Raw genomic sequence first — 21,350 nt, forward strand, 5'->3', positions numbered from 1 at the left:
AATACTTTAAAAAACACACACTACATCAATTTTTTTTATCATAAACAATGATGGCAAATTGACAATATAATCGGATTATACTAGTATTAGTCTGCTTGGATTCCACTCATTCAACGCGCGTGTCACTTCAAATCAGCGACGGAGAAATCCGTTGTTGATTTCTGTTGCTGAACAGCAATGGATACTTCGTTGCCGATCAATCAGTAAAGCACAGATACTGTCCATCGCTAATCTTTTCCGGCAACGGATTCTAGTTGTCCGTTGCTGATCATACCATTTTTTTAATTAGTAGCGAGACATTCGTCATCAGGGGCGGCTAGTGCAGAAGATATTGATTAATCGCAGGAATTATTACTTATTACGATGCATATATAAAATGACAGGTCTCCAATTCCTTAACGCAGAAGGTGTTGATTAATTCATAAACAAAAGCAATCGTGCCTTGCCATTCAAAGGTATATATTATAATTAGTTGCTCCGGTGGTAAAATAAAATAAAAAGTCATTACTTGAGGATAAAGTCATCTTATCTTACCATATTAAATTGCCTGTCTGTTACAAAAGTATAATAAAGTCATCTTATTATTTTTTTTTTTTGTTAAAATTTGATTTTTGTTTTTGTTTTAAAAACCATAAATATTTGTTTGGTTGCAGCTGTTTCCTTCCTGCATTTCACTTTCGATGATGGAACCTAAGCTTTCTGAATTCTGATAATACTAATTATATATTTAGCTTCGTAGACAACTTGAGCTGCACAAACTATTGGTGTAATTTGTAAATGAATAAAGAAAAGATGTTTATCTCACATTGAAAAAAAACACTCCTTCCTAATGTTTCTAAGTGTGAGTTTCTATTGTGTAGTAAATTAAACCATGGTGGACAAACTATCCTATGTGGCTTCATAATGCTATTGTATGGGTATTTATAATATCAAAAGATAGCACTTGGAACTTTGAAGTTAATATGAACAATTGTACTGTTTCATGAATAGTCATATTGTTTGATGAACAATCATATTATTTGATGAACAATTATAGTGGTTTATCAACAATCATATTGTTTCATCAATAGTTATATTGTTTGATGAATAATCATATTGTTTCATCGTTATGTTTCAAGTCTATAAAAACATGTTACTACAAAGAAAAGAGACATAACAAAAAATACATATATTCTTTTCTTGGTCTTATCTTCTCATTCTTTTAGAGGTTTAAAGGGTTTAGTTGTATCCTAAAGGTGTTGTCTCTGTGTAAGACAAATAAACACCTTAAAGATAATGTTTTCACGCCTCTAAACCAACTCATATTTGTTTCTATCCTAAATTTTCCTAACACAAACTCCCACCACAAGAAATGGGCATTCTCTTCACCATCTTTACCGTCACCGCAGCAGGACTTCTCTTTTTCATTATAAGCTTCTTGTATCTCACAATTCAAATCTACTCAGGAAAATCCATCAAGAACCCCAACTATCCACCAGTAAAAGGCACGGTATTTGGCCAGCTTTTCTACTTCAACAGGCTCTATGACCACCAAACTGAAGTTGCCAAGAAACAGAAGACTTTCCGGCTTCTTGCTCCAGGCCAGAGTGAATTGTACACAACTGACATAAGGAACATAGAGCATGTATTAAAAACAAATTTTGATAAGTATACAAAAGGTAAGTATAATCAAGATATTTTAACTGATCTTTTTGGTAAGGGTATATTTACTGTTGATGGAGACAAGTGGAGGCAGCAGAGGAAGCTTGCTAGCTTTGAGTTCTCGACGAGAGTTCTTAGAGATTTTAGCTGCTCTGTGTTCAGAAGAAACGCTGCTAAACTTGTCAGAGTTGTCTCCGAGATGGCTATTGCTGATCAGATTTTCGATATGCAAGTAAGTTCAACTGTTTTTCCTTTTTCTTTTTTTAATTGGATGATTAGACTAATTTAAAATTGGATATATAAATGTTTGGATCTTATTAGTAGAGGAGGATGGTATAAGAGGGAATAAAATTCTGCAAGTGTTCTGAAATTGTACAGTTTTAGTCCATAAGAACTGATCTGGTATTTCCTATTGGTAGGATACACTGATGAGATGCACTTTGGATTCTATATTCAAAGTTGGGTTCGGAGTCGAGCTGAATTGCTTGGAGGGGTCAAACAAAGAGGGAACCGAATTTATGAAGGCCTTCGATGATTCAAATGCCTTGGTCTATCGGCGCTATGTAGATCCATTGTGGAAACTGAAAAGGTACTTCAACATTTGCTCTGAAGCTTCCCTCAAGAAGAACATCAAAATCATTGATGATTTCGTGACCAACCTGATCGGAACAAAGAGAAAACTACAAGCCGAGGAACGACTTTATGTGAGTGTTTCTAGTGCTGGACAATTCCCTTTAGTGAATTTAAAGAACATTTACTTGTTCGGTTGTTCAAGAACTGACCATCATGTATTGATAATTGAAGAATGACAAGGAGGATATACTGTCAAGGTTTCTGGTGGAGAGCAAGAAAGATCCCGAGGAAATGAATGATAAATATCTGAGGGATATAATACTGAATTTTATGATTGCTGGCAAAGACACCAGTGCAAATACCCTGTCATGGTTCTTCTACATGCTTTGCAAGAACCCGCTAATCCAGGAAAAGGTAGCGCAAGAAGTGAGAGATGTCACAAGTAGTCAAGATGACGTGGTTAATGTTGAAGAGTTCATTGCAAACATAACAGACACAACACTGGAGCAAATGCATTATCTCCACGCAGCATTGACAGAGACCTTGAGGTTATACCCTGCTGTTCCTGTGGTAAGTTTTCAGAGAACTCATGGACTTCAAAATTCTTTAAACTATATACATTATTTTTTATGGGCAACACTGGTTGTTTTATAGACGCTTCATGAGAATCACTGATGCGATTATGCTAGTAACATGGTTTTTTGGTCTCAAGGACGGGAGGTGTGCAGAGGTGGATGACGTTCTTCCTGATGGCTTTAGAATGAAAAAGGGTGACGGACTATACTATATGGCATATGCCATGGGTAGGATGCCCTACATCTGGGGAGACGATGCCGGGGAGTTTCGGCCAGAAAGATGGCTCAACAATGGGATTTTCCAACCTGAGTCACCATTCAAGTTCATAGCATTTCATGTTAGTATCTTCTCTTCGTTTCTTGCAGACATAATTAACGTGTGAAACAGTTTCCAAAGTTGTTGGCTGTCCCCTTGCAGGCAGGTCCTCGGATATGTCTGGGCAAAGACTTCGCGTACCGGCAGATGAAGATACTATCCATAGCCCTTCTTCGGTTCTTCCGCTTCAAATTAGCTGACGAAACAAGAAAAATAACTTACAGGACAATGCTCACACTTCACATTGATGGAAGTCTGCATCTTCGTGCAATTGGAAGGACCAAGTCATGAAGATAAAACATGTCAAGCAAATAATTATGGCCTGGTGAATCTTGTTTGTACTGTATACATCTATACACATATCAGTTATAAACAACTGTGATTCATCGTTATCAAGCTTTAATTTAGCATTAGTGACTTTAATTTGAATCATCACTGTCCAGATATTACTTGTGCAAAGGATAAGGAGTGCTCTGTTCTGTTTCGTTCATGTCATTTTCCTTGCTTCCACATCCAAAAGTTACAGCGCATGGGATGTTTCCAGGCGCTATTCCCCTACACATATTTGCCTTATCTCAACAACCATTCGTTCCAAGAAATGGATATTCTCTGCCATCTTCACCTTCACCTTCACAGAAACAGCACTTCTCTTTATCCCCTCAACCTTGTTGTTTTTAGCTATCAAAATCTTTGCTGGCAAATCTACCAACAATCCCAACTATCCACCAGTTAAAGGCACAAACTTTAACCAAACTGAGCTTATCGTTTCCGACTCTGGAGTGGATTTTGTATTCTTTGATAGTTTATGTCGATTTCTTTTATATATAAATCAAGTATTGAAGATTTTCATTTCAATATAATTATAAAATCAATGAATGTACATTTTTTGAAGACATTTTTCTTTATTAAAAAATATAAGAAATTCTTTCACTTCAAAAAATAAAAGAAAAATAGTTTGGAGTGGATTGTGTATTCTTTGATAGTTTATGTCGATTTTGTTTTATGTATAAATCAAGTATTAAAGATTTTCATACCAATATAACAATAAAATCAATGAATGTACACTTTTTGAAGACATTTTTCTTTTTAAAAAAAATATAAAAAATTCATTCACTTAAAAGAGTAAAAGAAAAATAGCTCAGGTCTCATTGAACTATAAATGAAAAATCTATATAATCACCATCCAAAAATTCATTCTAGACCATGAATAGATATTCAAGAGAAGACTGAAAGCTAACCATCTAAAAATACAAAGCAAGATTTATTATCAAATGTTTCAAACAACAGCAAAAAAATATAAATTATTTTACTACATACTCATCTATGCTAATAATAACTTTTATATAGTTATTACAACTATAAACAAGCTAGAAATATATCAAATTAATGTAAAAATAGTTTTTTTAAATGATGATTTTGACGGAGAGGTTTATATGGACATCAATAATTATTAAACTAAAAGATTTGTTTTTTTTTTAAAAAAGATTTTAAACTTGTTAAATTATTATATGGTTTGAAACAAGCTTCTAAATAATGACATGAAAAGTTTGACAATGTTATATTATTAAATGAGTTTAAAATCAACAAGGTTAATAAACATGTTTATATAAAAAATACAGATAAAGATTATATCATTGTATGTATTTATATTGATGGATGTTAATTTTGGGTAACGGTAAATATATGATCAAGTTTTTTTTTTTTCAAAAAAAAAAAAACTAATATATTTGATATGAAAGACTTGGATATTGTAGAGGTATACTAGAAATAAAAATTTATAAGACATCTAATAGATTAATATTGTCTTAATTTTATTATGTTGAGAAAATTCTTGAATTTTTTTTTTTTAAAATGACAATAACACTATCAAAACATTAATCAATATAAGTATTTATTTGTCCAAAATAACAAAGATGAAGAAATACTATAATTGAAATATTCCCAAATTATTAGAAGCTTAATATATATTATGAATTAAACAAGATCATATATTGCTTATTTAATTAACAAATTAAGTATATTTACCAATAATTCAAGTTTGGATAATTGAAAGACAATAAATAGAATACTCAAATACTTGAGATATATTATGAAATATGTACTACACTATACTAAGTATCTGACAATACTTAAGAGATATAGTAATATGAATGAAATATTTAATGTTAAAGATTTAAAATCTATTAATGGGTATATTGTTTCTCACTTGGTGAAGCAACTATGTCTTGGAAGCCCTCCAAAAAAAAATGCATTGCAAAATCCATGATATAATTAGAATTTATTATTTTGGATAAAGTTGAAAAAAAACCAAGTAATTTTAAATTTTTCAGAGGATATTTTATGTTGTCCAAAGTTAGTACCAACAATTTATATTTATTGTGATAGTTAGTCGATAATTGAAATGGCATAGAGTGACATATATAAAGGTAAGTCTATGTATATACATCATAAATATAATATTATTAAATGCTATTTCTTGAATGAAATTATTTTTATTAATTATGTAAGATTTTAAAAAAAAATATTGTAGATTCATTTATTAAAGATTTAACAAGAGAAATTATGTTTAATTTATCGAGAAAAGTAAATTGAAAACTTATAAAGATAAACGAATACCATGATTGTAACCTATATGATTAGAGATTCTAAGATTTAGTTTTAATTAATGGCGATTTTAGCAATTAAAAGTTTTCAAGGGGTGTGGCGTAGTGGTAAAGGGTTTGAGATCTGCACAGCAGGTCTCGAGTTCGAGTTAGGTTTTACTTGTGCACCTCTTGTAAGAGTCTCAAAGGGATAGCTATTTATGCGGGAGCTCAATTAGATACTTTCTTGCTTCAAATTGCGTTAGGAATGGATCGAGACTTGTCTTACTTGAATAGAATTGGAGAAGCCAAGAATTTGAGTTTTTTAAAAAAAAATTAGCATAGACGGTATTTTTTTTTTTTTGCAAACTATTATAATTGAAATTTTTTTAGGAAAATAACACTTTGGGCAGCTGAGATATTATGAAATTTAATAGGTTGCACTATTCTTAATAGCACAACTTAATATAATTAAAAGAAATAAATGGTTATGATACTGGGATTAGCACAGCCATTAAAAATATATATAGAAAAAATTTCAAGTCCTCGAATGTATAGCTTGATCAGGTAAAGTAATCGGAGAATAGTACTGAAGGCATCAATGATCTAAAATTTATATTTTTTTTTAATAAAATATCATTCTGAAGCTACCAGTCTTTGGCTTGGCAAAAAGGGAAAATTTATGGGATTCCGAAACCACCAACCGACTTACCTCATTTATGATGAGCCGCTAATAACAGTGTGTTTCGGAACATCTAAAATTTGAATTTTTTTAAATTATTTTGATATGTAAATATTAAAAATAATTTTTATAAAATAAAAAAATATTATTTTAATATATTTATTAAAAAACATTTTAAATTGTAACTATTATTATATTTTATTTTAAATCCAATAAGATACCAACGGTTAGCAACTATCATGTAAAGATTTAAATAATATTTTTCAATGTATTTTTTTCTAAAAAAAATAATTTAAAGAATAATCAATTCCACATTTTATTTTAAATATGATAAGATGTCAATGTAAAGATTTAAATTCGAAACGGTTACCAACCAACTACTTGTACTACTTATAAAGATAATAAAACTATTTTTAAGTGTTTTTTTTATTTTAAAATATTAAAATAATTTTTTTAATTTATTTTTTTTATATTAATACATTAAAATATTTAAAAACATAAAAAATAATTTAAAAATTTAAAAATTAAAATTTTATAAAAAATATGGTTACACCATAATGCCAAACACCACTTAAATTTAAATTGGTTCATAAGTGGTGTTTGACATTACAGCTTAACCAAGCTTTTAAAAATATTTTATTTTTTTAGCTTTAAATATTTTTTTTTGTATGTTTTTAAATTGTTTTGATTTGCTGGTATTCAAAAATAAAATTTTAAAATAAAAAATATTATTTTAATATATTTTCAAACAAAAAGCATTTTGAAAAGTTTTTTTTTATCACATTCCCAAACAGGTACTTAGATGTTTTTTGTTTTTGCGGTATTGTTGCGCTTTAAAAAATGATTTTTTTTTCAAATTAATTTTTTATGTGTTTTTGGATTGTTTTGATGTTAAAAATAAATTTAAAAAATAAAAAAATATTATTTTAATATACTTTTAAATAAAAAATATTTTAAAAACTAATTTTAATTATAAATATTATCCTCTTGCCAGTCATATACCACTATTTTCGTGTACAAGGGTCTCTTCCTTTCCATCGCAAAGAACACGCTGAAGCTACCAATCAGGGGACGACGATTAATTCAATTTAGACACGCACCGTCTAATATTGGACCACCAGTATTAGGATAGGCAATAGGCGTGACACGGAGGAAGATACAATGGAGGGGTAGCAGGGGTTCTTCAAGTTTTGTTTTTTATGAAATAAAAAAGGATGAATTGAATTTTTTTTAAAAAAATATTTATATTTTTTTACGAGGAAGATATATTGGATGCGATTTCTTTTCTTTTCATTTTTATATTTTTTATTATCATATAAATATTGTTAATTAGGAATAACATTAATTTTCCAAATTAACCCAATCACTTTCCTTCCGTTACTCCTACTGGGTCGTCGAATTTATTTAAATATGAACAACCCACCTTCCTTGTTTCACATGGTGTTAGCTTCAACATGGCCTCCATTGACTCTCTCTCTAATCCATTCACCCTCTCAGCTTTAGTTCTGATCCTATCTATATTCATAGTCCAACTCTCCATTAGAAAGTTGAACAAAAAGCAGGAAAAACACAAGTACCATCCAGTTGGCGGCACGGTGTTTAACCAACTTCTCCACTTCAACAGGTTGCATGATTACATGACTGATCTTGCTGGGAAATACAAGACTTACAGGCTGATCGCCCCCTTCAGAAGTGAGGTTTACACTGCTGATCCTGTAAATGTTGAGTACATACTCAAAACCAACTTCGAAAATTATGGCAAGGTATCTATTTCATCTTACTGTGATCTATTTCGTCAATATCAGTACCAAATGCTGGGTCCCTGTTCTTATGACGTGGATTGTGTAAGATTAGCCTGATGAATTCAACACCCAGTTTTGAATATTCTCAAAAACCCTGCTAGTGCTGTCGATACTCGACGATACAAGAAAAATTTGGAGAATCCAAAATTAGGGGTTAGAATTTGAGAATTTGAGGGGTTGGTTGACTGTTCACTTTTCCATGGGGATTAGATTCCAATGGCTGAAAGGGTAATGGTTTAGCTTGCTCAAACTTTGTGCAGGGGGACCTTAATTACAACAATCTAAGTGGGTTACTGGGTGATGGAATTTTCACTGTTGACGGTGACAAATGGCGCCAGCAAAGAAAGGTTTCGAGCTATGAGTTCTCCACAAAGGTTTTGAGGGACTTTAGCAGTGTGGTCTTCAGGAAGAATGTGGCAAAACTTGCTAATATAGTGTCTGAAGCTGCCAAAGCTAACCAGTCAATGGACATACAGGTTAGTCTTTCATCCAATGTCACAGAGTAAACATCGTGAATTGATTTTCAAATGACGTGACCTCCTAAGCAGGACGGATCCAAGATGCAATTTTACCAGGGGTATTCAAAATTTTGCATAAACTTGTACAATCAAATTTATAATATTTTTTTCAATAATGATATGAACTTCAAATGTTAACCAGTCGAAGTTTTCTGTTGTTTTTTTCTTTTAATGTCGTGAGTTTTCTCTTTGCTCTTTTTTTCTCACTTGATTTTCTTTTTAATTCCTGAGTTAGGTGTATTCAAAACTCACTATCTTATCTATCTTGTCTTAAATCATGGTTTCTCTTTAGGGTTTTAGTGAAGAAGCTATCATTTTTTTTTCTCTTCTAATGTTTTTCAGCATTGGCTAGCAGCTTCAAGGGGAAGAAGAAGCTGAATTTCCAATTTTTTCAGCTTATTTATGAACATACCATTAATGAGTCTGCATGTTATTTTTGATCCGATTGTTGATATTCTTGCATGGCCTTTTAAAATTTATATTAACCTAAAATTTTAACCCAAGATAGAGCAATGTTTCAAGAGGCTCCTCATAAACTTTTAGCCCAATCTAACAAACGGATTGAAAGTTATGCTCGATATTATAAAATTAATCAGTAAATGATTTTACATCAAAATCCAATTTTTCCTCAATTATTGCTAGAACCATAACAATTGTTTTAATAAGTTCTCAGAGCCATTTTCTTATTTCAAAACATATTTATTTTTTTTTTCATTATTTGTTTCATTTACATACTTACTATAGTTTCATGGTAATGTTATTGATTTTTAACCGAGGCTTACATCAACACTTTTTTACATTTTTTCTTAACTTTTATTTTTCATTTCCGTTTTAATTCCTTGAAATTATTTTCTTATCATAAAAACACATCCATTCAATTTTTTTTTTTAATTATTCTATCCATCAAAACCATTACCGGTTTTAGCATGATATATATATATTTCATTTGAATTATTTTTTGGCAGCGTGGGCAGGTGCCCAAATTGCCCACATTCTGGATCCGTCCATGCTTCTAAGCTTAACTAGTTGTGCAGGATCTGTTTATGAAATCAACCTTAGATTCGATATTCAAAGTTGCATTTGGGGTTGAGCTAGACAGCATGTGTGGATCAAATGAAGAAGGTGTCAAATTTACCAGTGCTTTTGATGATGCAAGTGCATTGACCCTTTGGCGATATGTTGACGTGTTCTGGAAAATCAAGAGGTTTTTGAATATTGGATCGGAAGCTGCGTTGAAGAAAAACGTCAAAGTGGTTAATGATTTTGTGTATAAACTAATAAATAAAAAAATTGAGCTAATTCGTAACTCAGAAGAAGTTTCTTCTGTGAGTATCTCTCCTTGAAACTATTATTTCTGATAGATTGCAGAGGCATGAATTTTAGTTGATCTTACATGGAAAATGCAGTTAAAGAAAGATGACATTTTATCAAGGTTCCTGCAAGTGACCGAGAATGATCCAACATACTTACGGGACATAATTCTCAATTTTGTGATTGCTGGAAAAGACACAACAGCAGCTGCTCTATCATGGTTAATCTACATGTTGTGCAAGCATCCAGCTGTGCAGAATAAGATTGCACAAGAAGTAAAAGAAGCAACTAAAGTGAACGAGATTACAGACTTTGCAGAATTTGCAGCCAGTATTAATGAAGAAGCTCTAGAAAAGATGAACTATCTTCATGCAGCAATTACTGAAACTCTTAGACTGTATCCATCTGTGCCTGTGGTAAGAAGAAATTATGTGCACTTGCAATTCCTGGCTGCAAGAAACAACACAAATAAATTTGTGACTATTTATGAATTCTTCAAGACTGAAACAACGATTCTTGAGCAATAAATGCCTTTAATTCTCGCAGTATACTTGATGTTTCAACATGCTTGTATAGAGTTAATAATGCTTCCTGGATAATTGTATAATTTTTTTGTTTCTGTATCTCAAAATTCTTTGCTTTGCAGGATGCGAAGGTTTGCTTTTCTGATGACACTCTACCAGATGGCTTTAATGTGAGAAAGGGAGATATGGTGGCTTACCAACCCTATGCAATGGGCAGGATGAAGTTCATATGGGGCGATGATGCTGAGGAATACAAGCCTGAAAGATGGCTCAATGAGGATGGCGTGTTTCAGCAAGAAAGCCCTTTCAAGTTCACAGCTTTCCAGGTTAGTGGAAATAAAGATCTGTCTAATTCACTTGATTAACATTCAAATAAATTATCTGCTGCCTTTGCTGTGCAAATCATTAAGATCTATTTTCTGGACTTTACGGACTCCCAATCTCGTAGACCAAATGACTGAAATCTGCCTTTCTGCTGGTTAACAGGCAGGGCCACGGATATGTCTTGGGAAGGAATTTGCTTATAGGCAGATGAAGATCTTCGCGGCTGTCTTGTTGGGCAGTTTCATTTTTAAACTCGCTGATGAAAGGAAACCTGTCAATTACAGGACAATGATTAATCTTCATGTTGATGGAGGCCTCCATGTCTGTGCCCTCCACAGAGACGGTGCTTAGCTCAGTATATCTATAATGGTATTACATCAATAAACATTTCCTGGTTAAGCAAAGACTTGAAAAATCAGAGGATTTATATGGATCTGTGGGGAAAATAAATCCATGTTTGTTCAAGGAACTGGCATTCAAGACCCCTCGGTTTGATTTAGAGGTGGACTTGGATACAAATCTATTACTATTAGGCACGATAATTCCATCGTTTATTGACCCCCATAAGACGACAAGACGCATCATGCACGTTCTTAAGTAACTGCAGAGATCTCTGAACTTGTTTGAACAACAGAATATCCATTAATTCATATATAAATATTAAGTGACATTGAAGCTATACCTTAGAAGGGGCAGTAAGCTTTGGGGGAGCTTGGACCACATCTCCAAACTGTATCTGCTCACGTCCAGGAAAGTCCCGACTCTCCTCGGATTTCTTTGTTTTTCTTCCACGTATTAAAATGTGATCATGTAGATGTTCAACAACCATATGCTTGAACAAGCCTGTTAATGGGGTTTAGATACTAAAATTTGAATTCACATGCAGCCAAATTGGAAATGAAATTGAACAGAATTTCAAGTACACCAAGTGCACTACATGAATCCTTGTAGCATCCACTTCAAACTAGAGCAAAAACCTACAGGGGCCATAATAGAGTGATATCCTCCACTAAAATCCTTGGCAAGTTTAATGCATTAACCCGTAGCCTTATCATTCTGCCCGCGGCAGTTATAAGTACATGCCCCCCTAACAAAAATCCTACCGATGATCCAAAATTCTTAGAAACTCTGTGCCGACCACCTGACCACAAACACATCAGGTCCGAGTATTGCACTCGAAACAAACAGTTGACATTTCTAAAAATAAAATGCAGACATAAATAGCTGTCGTGAAGTAGCTTTCATTGCAAAAATTAGGTTAGTCACAGCACTACCATTACAAAAATCACATTAGCTTCCTGAGCAAAAGGTTTTCCCTGTAAAAATGAGATAACAAGATGAGACCCATATATGGCACGTACTTGCTCATACTTAATACATCCCAGAGAGAGTCTGAGGGCCACACATCACGAGTTAGATGCAGAACTAGCAAACTCCGTTTCTAGCTCCTTCCTCGTGAGTGAGTCAGCGAAAGCACTCTACTCAGCAAAGCCTAATTCCCAAACACAGTTGTGATCAGTTACATGGATGATTTCCCTCTACTCTATTCTGTTTTAGCCAACTTTCTACTTGTTTCATGGTGGTATAAGTACCCAATTCTAAAGCAGTTTTAGCAATGTAAAACAGTCATAATGACAAAAACTTCAAGTCAAGTTTCAAGTGAGCATGAACTTTCACCACAAGAGTTCTCCGCGAACAATTTTCGACCAATCTAATTCAATGCTAAACTTTACGTAGCTAATAACACAGACATGCATGTTGAAAGAAATCAAACTTTACTCCCAAGTTGTCAAGAATTCACAAGAACGGGAGGTGTGCAGAAGTGGATGACATTCTTCCTGATGGCTTTAGAATGAAAAAGGGTGACGGACTATACTATTTGGCATATGCGAAGGGTAGGATGCCTTACATCTGGGGAGACGATGCTGGGGATTTCCGGCCAGAAAGATGGCTCAACAATGGGATTTTCCAACCTGCATCACCATTCAAGTTCATAGCATTTCATGTTAGTATCTTCTCTTCGTTTCTTGCAGACATAACGTGTGAAACAGTTTCCAAAGTTGTTGGCTGTCCCCTTGCAGGCAGGTCCTCGGATATGTCTGGGCAAAGACTTCGCGTACCGGCAGATGAAGATACTATCCATAGCCCTTCTTCGGTTCTTCCGCTTCAAATTAGCTGATGACACAAGAAAAATAACTTACAGGACAATGCTCACACTTCACATTGATGGAAGTCTGCATCTTCGTGCAATTGGAAGGACCAAGTCATGAAGATAAAATATGTCAAGCAATAATTATGGCCTGGTGAATCTTGCTTGTACTGTATACATCGATACACATATCAATTATAAACAACTGTGATTTCATCGTTATCAAGCTGTAATTTAGCATTAGTGACTTTAATTTGAATCATCACTGTCCAGATATTACTTGTGCAAAAGATAAGGAGTGCTCCTTTCTCTTTCGTTCATGTCATTTTCCTTGCTTCCATATTCAAAAGTTACAGCGCATGGGATGTTTCCAGGCTAAGCTTTAAAGCTATTCCCCTACACATGTTTGCCTTATCTCAACAATCATTCATTCCGAGAAATATAGGAAAGCAAACTTTGAGAAGTATAATAAAGGAAAGCACAATCAAGATATTTTTACTGATTTTTTTTGTGAATTGAAATTGTTATGATATCCCATGCAATCACCATCGGAATTCTGGTGCACAGTACATGCATTGTAATTATACGTAAGTTATGGTTTAACTATTCAAGTAAAGCTCTACATATTTCAATCGATATTCGGTGGCCAACCAATCATAGACTTCAAAATAACAACATAAAAAAGATGGGCATATTAATATAACGAATTGGACGTTACCCAGCTTTAATATCCTCAAAGTAACATCAACTTTAGTTTAATTATAATTTCACTCAATGCCTCCATAAATGAGTTCATCTAGTGAAATATTTAATATACATAGCACTAAAAACAATATTAGTTCCTCAAATATAAGTGATAGTATTGTTGTTAGTATCACTATCCTCAAATATAGCACTAAAAATACATAATCACTAAATACCTAATTCATTAAATTTATACGTATTTGGTGTAATTTATAAATTCAATTGGTATAATAATATCTAAATAATATAATTTATACCCAATTTACTGAATTCAGGTAAAATATAACATCACAAAGTAAACCCTAACATAAGGATAAACTTGTTAGAGTTACTTAATAAACCCTGTCACTTTCCTTCCAACCTCCACACAGCGTTGTCTATGTGATTATACTACTTCTACTGGGCCGAATCCATTAAAATACCAACCATCTTCCTTGTTTCACGTACTGCTCAACTCCAACATGGCCTCCGTTGATTTTTTCTCTGATCCATTCAAATTCTCAGCTTTAGTTCCAATCCTATCTGTACTCATAGCCCAACTACTCACTAGAAAATTGAGCAAAAAGCAGAAAAATACCAGTATCATCCAGTTGGTGGCACGGTGTTCAACCACCTTCTCAACTTCAACGGGTTGCATCATTACATGACTGATCTTGCTGGGAAATGCAAGACTCACAGGCTGCTAACCCCTTTCAGAAGTGAGTTTTACACTGCTGACCATGTAAATTAATGTTGAGTACAAACTCAAATCCAATTTTCATTTGTCCTATTTTCCTTTCCTAGAGTGTGTTCTACCTGTATCAAGCAGTTTAAATTTACTCGATTATTGCTATCAAGCTTTAAATTAGCACTAGTGATTTAGGACCAATTAACTTTAATCTGAATCACCAATATTCAGATATTTCTCATGCAAAAGACAAGGAGTGATTCTCTCTGTTTGGCTCACGTCACTTTCCTCGCTTTCTCGCACAGAAGTTACAGCGCAATAATGTTTCTAGACTAAGCTTTATAGCTATCCTCGACAACCACTCATTCCAAGAAATGGACATGCACCCCGCTATCTTCACCTTCACAGCAACCACAACTCTTTTTATGTCCTCTACCTTCTTGTTTTGAGCACTTATTAAAATCTGTACTGGCAAATCTATCAAGAATCCCAACTTTACACCATTAAAAGCCACACTCTTCAACCAGCTCCTCTACGTCAACAGGCTCTATAACTACCAAGCTGAACTTTCCTCTTCTAAATTTGGAGTGTAATGTGCATTTATTATATTGGTTTTTATACGTAAATTAAATACCAATGATTTTCATTCTAATATAAAAGTGGGGTCAATCGAATGTTATAATCTTTGAAGATATTTTTTCTTATAAAACTACATAAGAAATCCCTTTGCTTAAAAAAATGAAAGAAAATAGCTCATGTAGCCTTCATCATACTATAGATAAAAGATCTATATATAAAGAACGATGAAATTGAGTTAAGAAGTATTATGAAGGTGAAAATGATAAAAACATTTCTTCCTGATTTTTTAACTTAGAAAATATGCCTTGAAGATAAGAATCATTTTGAAAAAATGAAAGCTAATAGAATCATTAAAAAAAAATATAAAGGAAGACTTGTTATTAAAGATTTCAAATTATTGAAATATTCCAGTTGAAATATTCATGAATTATTGAAAGCTTAATATATGTTATGAATGGTACTGAATTATTGTGCTACTTTTAAGAAAAATCTCCAAAATTTTTTAGGGATTTCAAGTCCCGGGAATGTATTGCTTGATCAGGTAAAGTAATTGTAGAATGATAGTACTGAAGGCAATATCGATACAAAAAAACAAGTTTTAGTTTTCCACTTGTGCTCCTCTTAAGAAAATCTCCAATAACTTTTAGGGATTTCAAGTCCCGGAAAGGATTGCTTGTCATCTAAAGTAATTGGAGAACAGTGATGAAGTCATTATTAACGATCTAAAAGAAATAAATTTAAGAAAATATCTTTCTGTGATGCAAGATCATGTGAATTCCTTCAGACTTTTCTGTTTCTTCAGTCGCTATCGGGCTTTGGCTTGCAAGATGGGGTCCTGAAGACGCTTTCACCCACCCAAGAGCAAAAGTTGTGGGGGCGGCTGGTTATGTTTTTTTCTGGATTCTGCTGAGACAAATTGCTTGTTGACAGCTAGAGATCACCACGGCATCTTACCTTGCTCCTATCTTTCTTGCTTCAAGGGATAAGATGAGCCCACCATTCTGATAAGATGCCACCGTGCGGTTGCCAATCATCAACATGCAAGGATTTCAACTCGAATTCGTTATCCTAATTTTGTAGTTCAACGAGGTGAAGTAGTGGAGTTTCTTCCTTTCCATTACAAAAATGAAGAAGAAGAAGAAGCAGCAGCAGCTTTGTCTGAAACTAATTGTAGGAGAAGATTAAATCAACCAGCAGAAAAGCTTGTTGATTTTCGACAACATCAATTACAGCTAAGGTCAATTTTTTTCGTTTTCATTCGAAATGCCGAAATATTCTATACCAATTTAAAAAACAAAAAAAAATGAAACAATTTTTATCTGCATTGTAAATCTCGGTTGTTCCGGAATTTTTCATCTAAATTCCAGAAATGTTCCGGTTTCATTCCACATATCTATTTCGATTTTAAAAAATTATTGAATCAAATTAAATATGATTCAATTTAATTAATTAAACCACCCAAATATAAAAAAGCTTTTTTTTTTATTATTTTCATATAACAATGATATTAATAATAATATTAAAAGTTATTATTACTATTTTCATTAACAATGATATTAATTTTTTAAAATTAGATTTATCACTAATATATATAATTTATATTCATGTTTTTTTTTTTCAAGTTTATACTTTGTAGGAATTAATTGAGCAAAACAATGGATGATTTAGATCCCATTAGCTTTGATAACATTGATCTAGTTTTATATTTAAAATATTTGTATTAAAACATTTTAATTTCATAATATATTGATATTTTGTTCAAGTTGAATTACTTTAAGTTAAAGATCTATTTAATCTTGACTATTTATAAATATTTTAAAAATTAAAATTATATTTGTTTAACATTATATTTGTATTGTATAATTTATAATTAATTTATCTTAAATTTGAATTATATTTGTTGAATATATATATATATATATATATATATATATATATATATATATATATATATTCAACAAATATAATTTTAAAACGGCACGCTAAAATACTTTAAAATTAAAATATTTTATTCTAATTAAAAAAATAAAATACTTATTAAAACAGAATTGACAACTTTAATTACACCTACTTTGTGCTAACTGATTTAACATTTGTTGTAACACATGAGTTTTTAACATGATAAAGCAAAGTGAATATTCCTCTGACCATCACACACAGGTACTTGGATATGCATGGCAATAGGCGTAACGATCTAATAGTATTTGATTCAAACTTTACCTTATGCCAACAATTGTCAATTGAAATCACATTACCTTTTCACGTACCATAGTTTCCATGATGTTCTGAAGAAGATATTGACTCTGATCCAGTAACACATGAATAAAAAACAAGATTTTTATCTAATTAGAGTAAAAAAGGTGAAGAAAAAAACATTAACATATCTCAATTTCAATTAGAACTAGTTTAAGATAAATGAGATTAATTTTAGATAAAATTATAAATGAGATCTTTAAAATGTTTTCTTTATTATTTTTATGTTTATCTAATAAGTGAAGCCTTGGTAATCTTTATTTTGTATTTGAGGTTTTTAATGAAGTGAAGATAATTAATTTTTATTCTATAAAATATAATTGATAAATATATATTACTTATTTTTTAGGTTTTTTAATTAAATGAGGCCTTCAAATGTTGCCCGTGTAGCTCTTGGCTTAAACAAGCTCCGATTACAAAATTAATCCCCAGAATAATTTCATTTTGGCATCTTGAACATTTATTCGCTTTCATCGAATTATAATCTAAGTGCTTCTTTAAGTATGAATTCTTAAACTTCATTTGGTGTGCTCAATTACAAGAGAAGTTAAGGAGTAGGGTTTATAATTTATATATGAAAAAGGGAGAAACTAAGAAAGAAAGTATTATGTTTTTTTTTTTTCTTTTTCATTTTTACTTTTTTTTTATCAACAACTTTTCTAACAAAAAAAAAAAGAGAGAGAGGTTGGGTTAGAGACCACATGGCATATATTTTTTTTATTGATGCAGTGTTCTTGTAAAAATTAAATTTTTTTAATATTAAGTGATAATCTTACATAAAGATAAATAGCATAATAAATATTTTTATGAAATAATGAGATAAATTTAGGTTTAAGAGGGGATTTAACTGTATTAGATTACTTGTCACCTTAAAATTAAGATAATAGAAGATTCGACTATTTATCGAAAAACTTTTTTAAAATAGACAATTTTCCTATAAGAAGCCATTTTAATACTTATTGAATAATTGCACCTCTCGAAATTAGACCCTGAAAATTATTATTAGGATCTATTTTGTTATTTTTTAAGATATTTTGGATTTATTATTTTTATTTTGAATCCATTTTAATTTCCTTATTTTTTTTAGATTTTAAATCGTTTTCTAATAGAGATAAGTTTTCCTATTTATTCAAAGGTATTGTAAACTTCTTAAGAGATAACCACTATATAATTAAATAAATTTTAGAGAATAAAACTATAAATTTAAAGTTTATATTTACAATTTTTTTTCCAATAAAATTCTTATGTTTTTTATATTATTGTTGTACTAGTAGCTTTAGCAGGCGTCAATTTTGAAAATTAAGTTCTTACATGTTGATTTAGGAAAGCAGGAACTCCAAGAAACTATAAAATATTATATGATTGTGATTATAATTGATTTGATGTTCAAAGTCCCCTTATAATTTATGCATCGTCTCCTTCCTCCTACCATTTTTTCTACATCTTCATTTTCAATCCTAATTTTTTTAACCTTTAGGTTTTTTTTTTCTTTTCAAATTCAAAATAAAAATAATTAAAAAATTAAGTCTTCATCGTTTTTTCTTCTCCACCGTATATCATAAAACCTAGATTTATGGTTTCTCAAAAACTCAAGCAACTGTCATTTTTAGTTTTCATATTTGAATAACAGGAATCAGAGTTATCGAGAACTACATTTTCCCAATTAAATCACTAACTCAATCTGCGGTCAAAAGAGTTTATCAAGGACACATCTTTCCCTCATCTCTACAGCTTCAACTACATTTTATATATATATATATATATATATGATAGTTTCATCAACAACGACGCATTCAGTGCCAGCAACGAGTTTGAATCGTTTACATTTCTGCTCTTATCCGTCAGTAAGAGAAAATAAGGGCTAATAATACAAAACCTTTGCCCCCCTCTATCCATCAATAATTCAACCCTATGCCACCATATATATATAATATATTGTTACTTCAAAATCAATGGGCATCAATCACGATGACATCTTACCTTGCACTTATATTTCTTGTTTTTTTCCTCCGATAAAGTGCTCAGAAGCATAATTGAGAAAGAAAAGTTCGCTGATTATGGACAAGATTCCAGCTAGGCGGCCTTGTAACATTTTCAGCACAGGAGTTTTGAACATGATAAAGCAAGTGAACATTCACCTGACCGGCACGCCGATATTAAGATATTGCACACCATCGCCATCAGTGGAACCCACAGCCTCATCACCATCAACCCCTAATATTATCATCGTAAATCCTCTTCTTCCATCCTTTCCATATCACAATCCTTAAGTTACAGACTTACAGTCTTGCAAACCAAGATTACGCAGTTCATAGTTTGTGGCCTTTTCCGACGTGTGGTGATCGTTGCTGCTGTTATGGCTGACGATGAATGGAGAAGGTGAGCAAGAGAAAATCAACGAGGAGAGAAGAAGTGGGACGGCGAAGAGTAATATGTATGGGAAGGGTAATATGGGGTCTTCATGTCTAATTACTTTTCCATTTTCTTAAATACATCGAAAGTTAAGAAAACTCCATTTTATTTAACCAGCTTTTCCCCGTAATCTAGACACATGTCATGTCGTATCAGCACCCTCCTGTTAACAGCGTTGAAACGCCGTTAAACATCTATGATTTTAAACCTTAACGCGAAATGGAGATCTCATCAGGAAAAAAAATATCTTAATTTTTTTTACATTTAAGTGTGGTCATATTTTATCTTGTCTTTTTAAATATTACAATTTATATTAAACAGTTGAAAGTAATTTAAATATTAAATCAGTAACATGCAAATTCAATCAACGGAAAAATTAAATTTATTATTATAATTGTTTGATACCCATATATATTAGCCTTATAACTTATATATCTTCCTCCTCTTGCTATTATTTCTCTCAAGTTCCTTTCCAAAACAAAGATGGTTATTGATGAGGCTGGAAAAAATTGTTGGGAGGAATATAAAATTGAATCTAAAAAACTTGGTAGACCTGTAAACATATGTAAGAAAAAGTTTTTGATATTTAAATCAGTATAATATTTGTATAGTTGACGAGAGAGTGAGTTATATTCTCTATGTTTAAATATTTATTAAGTATTGTTTAAATCTTGTATTGGATTCATGTTTTACTAGACTTGTGTTAAGTTTTGTGTACGTTGTTTAAAGACTTTAAATTTAGAAAGATTTGTTTATATAGATATTTTTAAGATAAATATCTAAGTTTTAATATATTTTATATAAATATTTATTAAATATCTAAGTTATAAGATATTTATAAAGATGTATATATTGTATAAAATATTATATAGACCTGATTGAACTTGGTTTAAAAATTAATATTATTATATAGTTTTTTCATGTATTATCAAAACCCCTGAACATTTGATAAACATATACGGTTTAAAAACTTGACCTAGCAAGAGAGAGTGAAAATACTTAAAGTGGGTAATGTTACCATTTGTATGTATAAGCTGCCATAAAAAGTGTTTGTGGGTGCGGTGTTGTCGTGGATGTAGCCATTGACATAGCTACAGGCCTAATGCTTGCTTAGTTGTTGGCATGTCATTGGCATAGCCTTGGACATAGCCGAAATAGTCAATAGTCACTATTGTGTTGGGGTGTCGTTAGCCATAAGAAAAGCTTTTGAAACACAGGAATGAACTCCTTTTTTGTTCGTTATCCACATGCAACATCAATTAATAAGGCTGAAAAAAATCCTCAGGAAAAAGGAGAAAGATTGGAGGTGTTTTTTATATTTTGATAAGACTAGATAAAAAATAAGTAATAAACATTTTAAAACACAAGTATTACCATCAAATCTCAAACTATGCTGTAAGTAAAATTTGTTCAGATATCTACATGCATGAGCTCCAACACAAGTAGACCAAAACTAGATTCTAATTCTGATACTGTTTCTCTTCTCTTTTGGAAGCTACAAAACTATAATTGATGTAATACCTTAAAAAATAAACAATATAATATCAAATCTCCAATTACCTATAACACAATTTAAATTAAGAAGCTTAGATTCCTGGAAAACCTAGATCATACTAAACCAATTCTAACACAATCTTCAAAACAACTTAATCTCTATCATTATTGATTCCCAAACTTAAGTCTCATCAAGCTAAAAAA

The 21,350-nt window shown here is 31.7% G+C and overlaps 2 protein-coding genes and 2 long non-coding RNA genes across 7 annotated transcripts; 2 read left to right on the forward strand and 2 right to left on the reverse strand.

Moving 5' to 3' along the window:
• The first annotated feature begins 1,262 nt into the window (after window positions 1–1,262).
• LOC118041275 (cytochrome P450 704C1) lies at window positions 1,263–3,595 on the forward strand. The gene is made up of 5 exons (XM_035048549.2): window positions 1,263–1,873; window positions 2,061–2,345; window positions 2,446–2,784; window positions 2,927–3,127; window positions 3,208–3,595. Exons 1-5 carry the CDS (start codon window positions 1,352–1,354, stop codon window positions 3,394–3,396), a joined length of 1,536 nt encoding a protein of 511 aa, XP_034904440.1. The 5' UTR covers window positions 1,263–1,351; the 3' UTR covers window positions 3,397–3,595.
• A 4,150-nt stretch (window positions 3,596–7,745) lies between these two features.
• LOC118041276 (cytochrome P450 704C1-like) lies at window positions 7,746–11,415 on the forward strand. The gene is made up of 6 exons (XM_035048551.2): window positions 7,746–8,132; window positions 8,432–8,647; window positions 9,724–10,014; window positions 10,096–10,416; window positions 10,647–10,850; window positions 11,011–11,415. Exons 1-6 carry the CDS (start codon window positions 7,824–7,826, stop codon window positions 11,197–11,199), a joined length of 1,530 nt encoding a protein of 509 aa, XP_034904442.1. The 5' UTR covers window positions 7,746–7,823; the 3' UTR covers window positions 11,200–11,415.
• On the reverse strand, window positions 9,797–13,326 carry LOC140954580 (uncharacterized). Of its 4 annotated transcripts, none has more exons than XR_012167938.1 (4): window positions 11,531–13,321; window positions 10,722–11,119; window positions 10,160–10,450; window positions 9,797–9,916 (listed from the first exon to the last, which is right to left on the reverse strand). It is a non-coding gene; the product is annotated as an uncharacterized lncRNA (long non-coding RNA). The 4 variants fall into 4 exon arrangements; XR_012167940.1 differs by having other exon boundaries at window positions 10,312–10,450; window positions 11,531–13,315; XR_012167939.1 differs by lacking the exon at window positions 9,797–9,916 and having other exon boundaries at window positions 10,091–10,450; window positions 11,531–12,340; window positions 12,758–13,326.
• A 657-nt stretch (window positions 13,327–13,983) lies between these two features.
• Window positions 13,984–15,394, reverse strand: LOC118041279 (uncharacterized). The gene is made up of 2 exons (XR_004686288.2): window positions 14,319–15,394; window positions 13,984–14,224 (listed from the first exon to the last, which is right to left on the reverse strand). It is a non-coding gene; the product is annotated as an uncharacterized lncRNA (long non-coding RNA).
• Between the last annotated feature and the right edge of the window lie 5,956 nt (window positions 15,395–21,350).

The sequence above is a fragment of the Populus alba genome, chromosome 14, assembly GCF_005239225.2.
Source record: "Populus alba chromosome 14, ASM523922v2, whole genome shotgun sequence".
Classification (NCBI taxonomy): Eukaryota; Viridiplantae; Streptophyta; class Magnoliopsida; order Malpighiales; family Salicaceae; genus Populus; species Populus alba.

Excerpts from the sequence above, each read along its gene's own strand:
- LOC118041276 (XM_035048551.2), top strand. The coding sequence starts at position 7,824 with ATGGCCTCCATTGACTCTCTCTCTAATCCATTCACCCTCTCAGCTTTA. Across the intron at positions 10,015-10,095 it reads ACTCAGAAGAAGTTTCTTCT|TTAAAGAAAGATGACATTTT; the intron begins GTGAGTATCTCT and ends TGGAAAATGCAG. Across the intron at positions 10,417-10,646 it reads TGTATCCATCTGTGCCTGTG|GATGCGAAGGTTTGCTTTTC; the intron begins GTAAGAAGAAAT and ends TTTGCTTTGCAG.
- LOC118041275 (XM_035048549.2), top strand. The coding sequence starts at position 1,352 with ATGGGCATTCTCTTCACCATCTTTACCGTCACCGCAGCAGGACTTCTC. Across the intron at positions 1,874-2,060 it reads ATCAGATTTTCGATATGCAA|GATACACTGATGAGATGCAC; the intron begins GTAAGTTCAACT and ends TCCTATTGGTAG. Across the intron at positions 2,346-2,445 it reads AAGCCGAGGAACGACTTTAT|AATGACAAGGAGGATATACT; the intron begins GTGAGTGTTTCT and ends TGATAATTGAAG.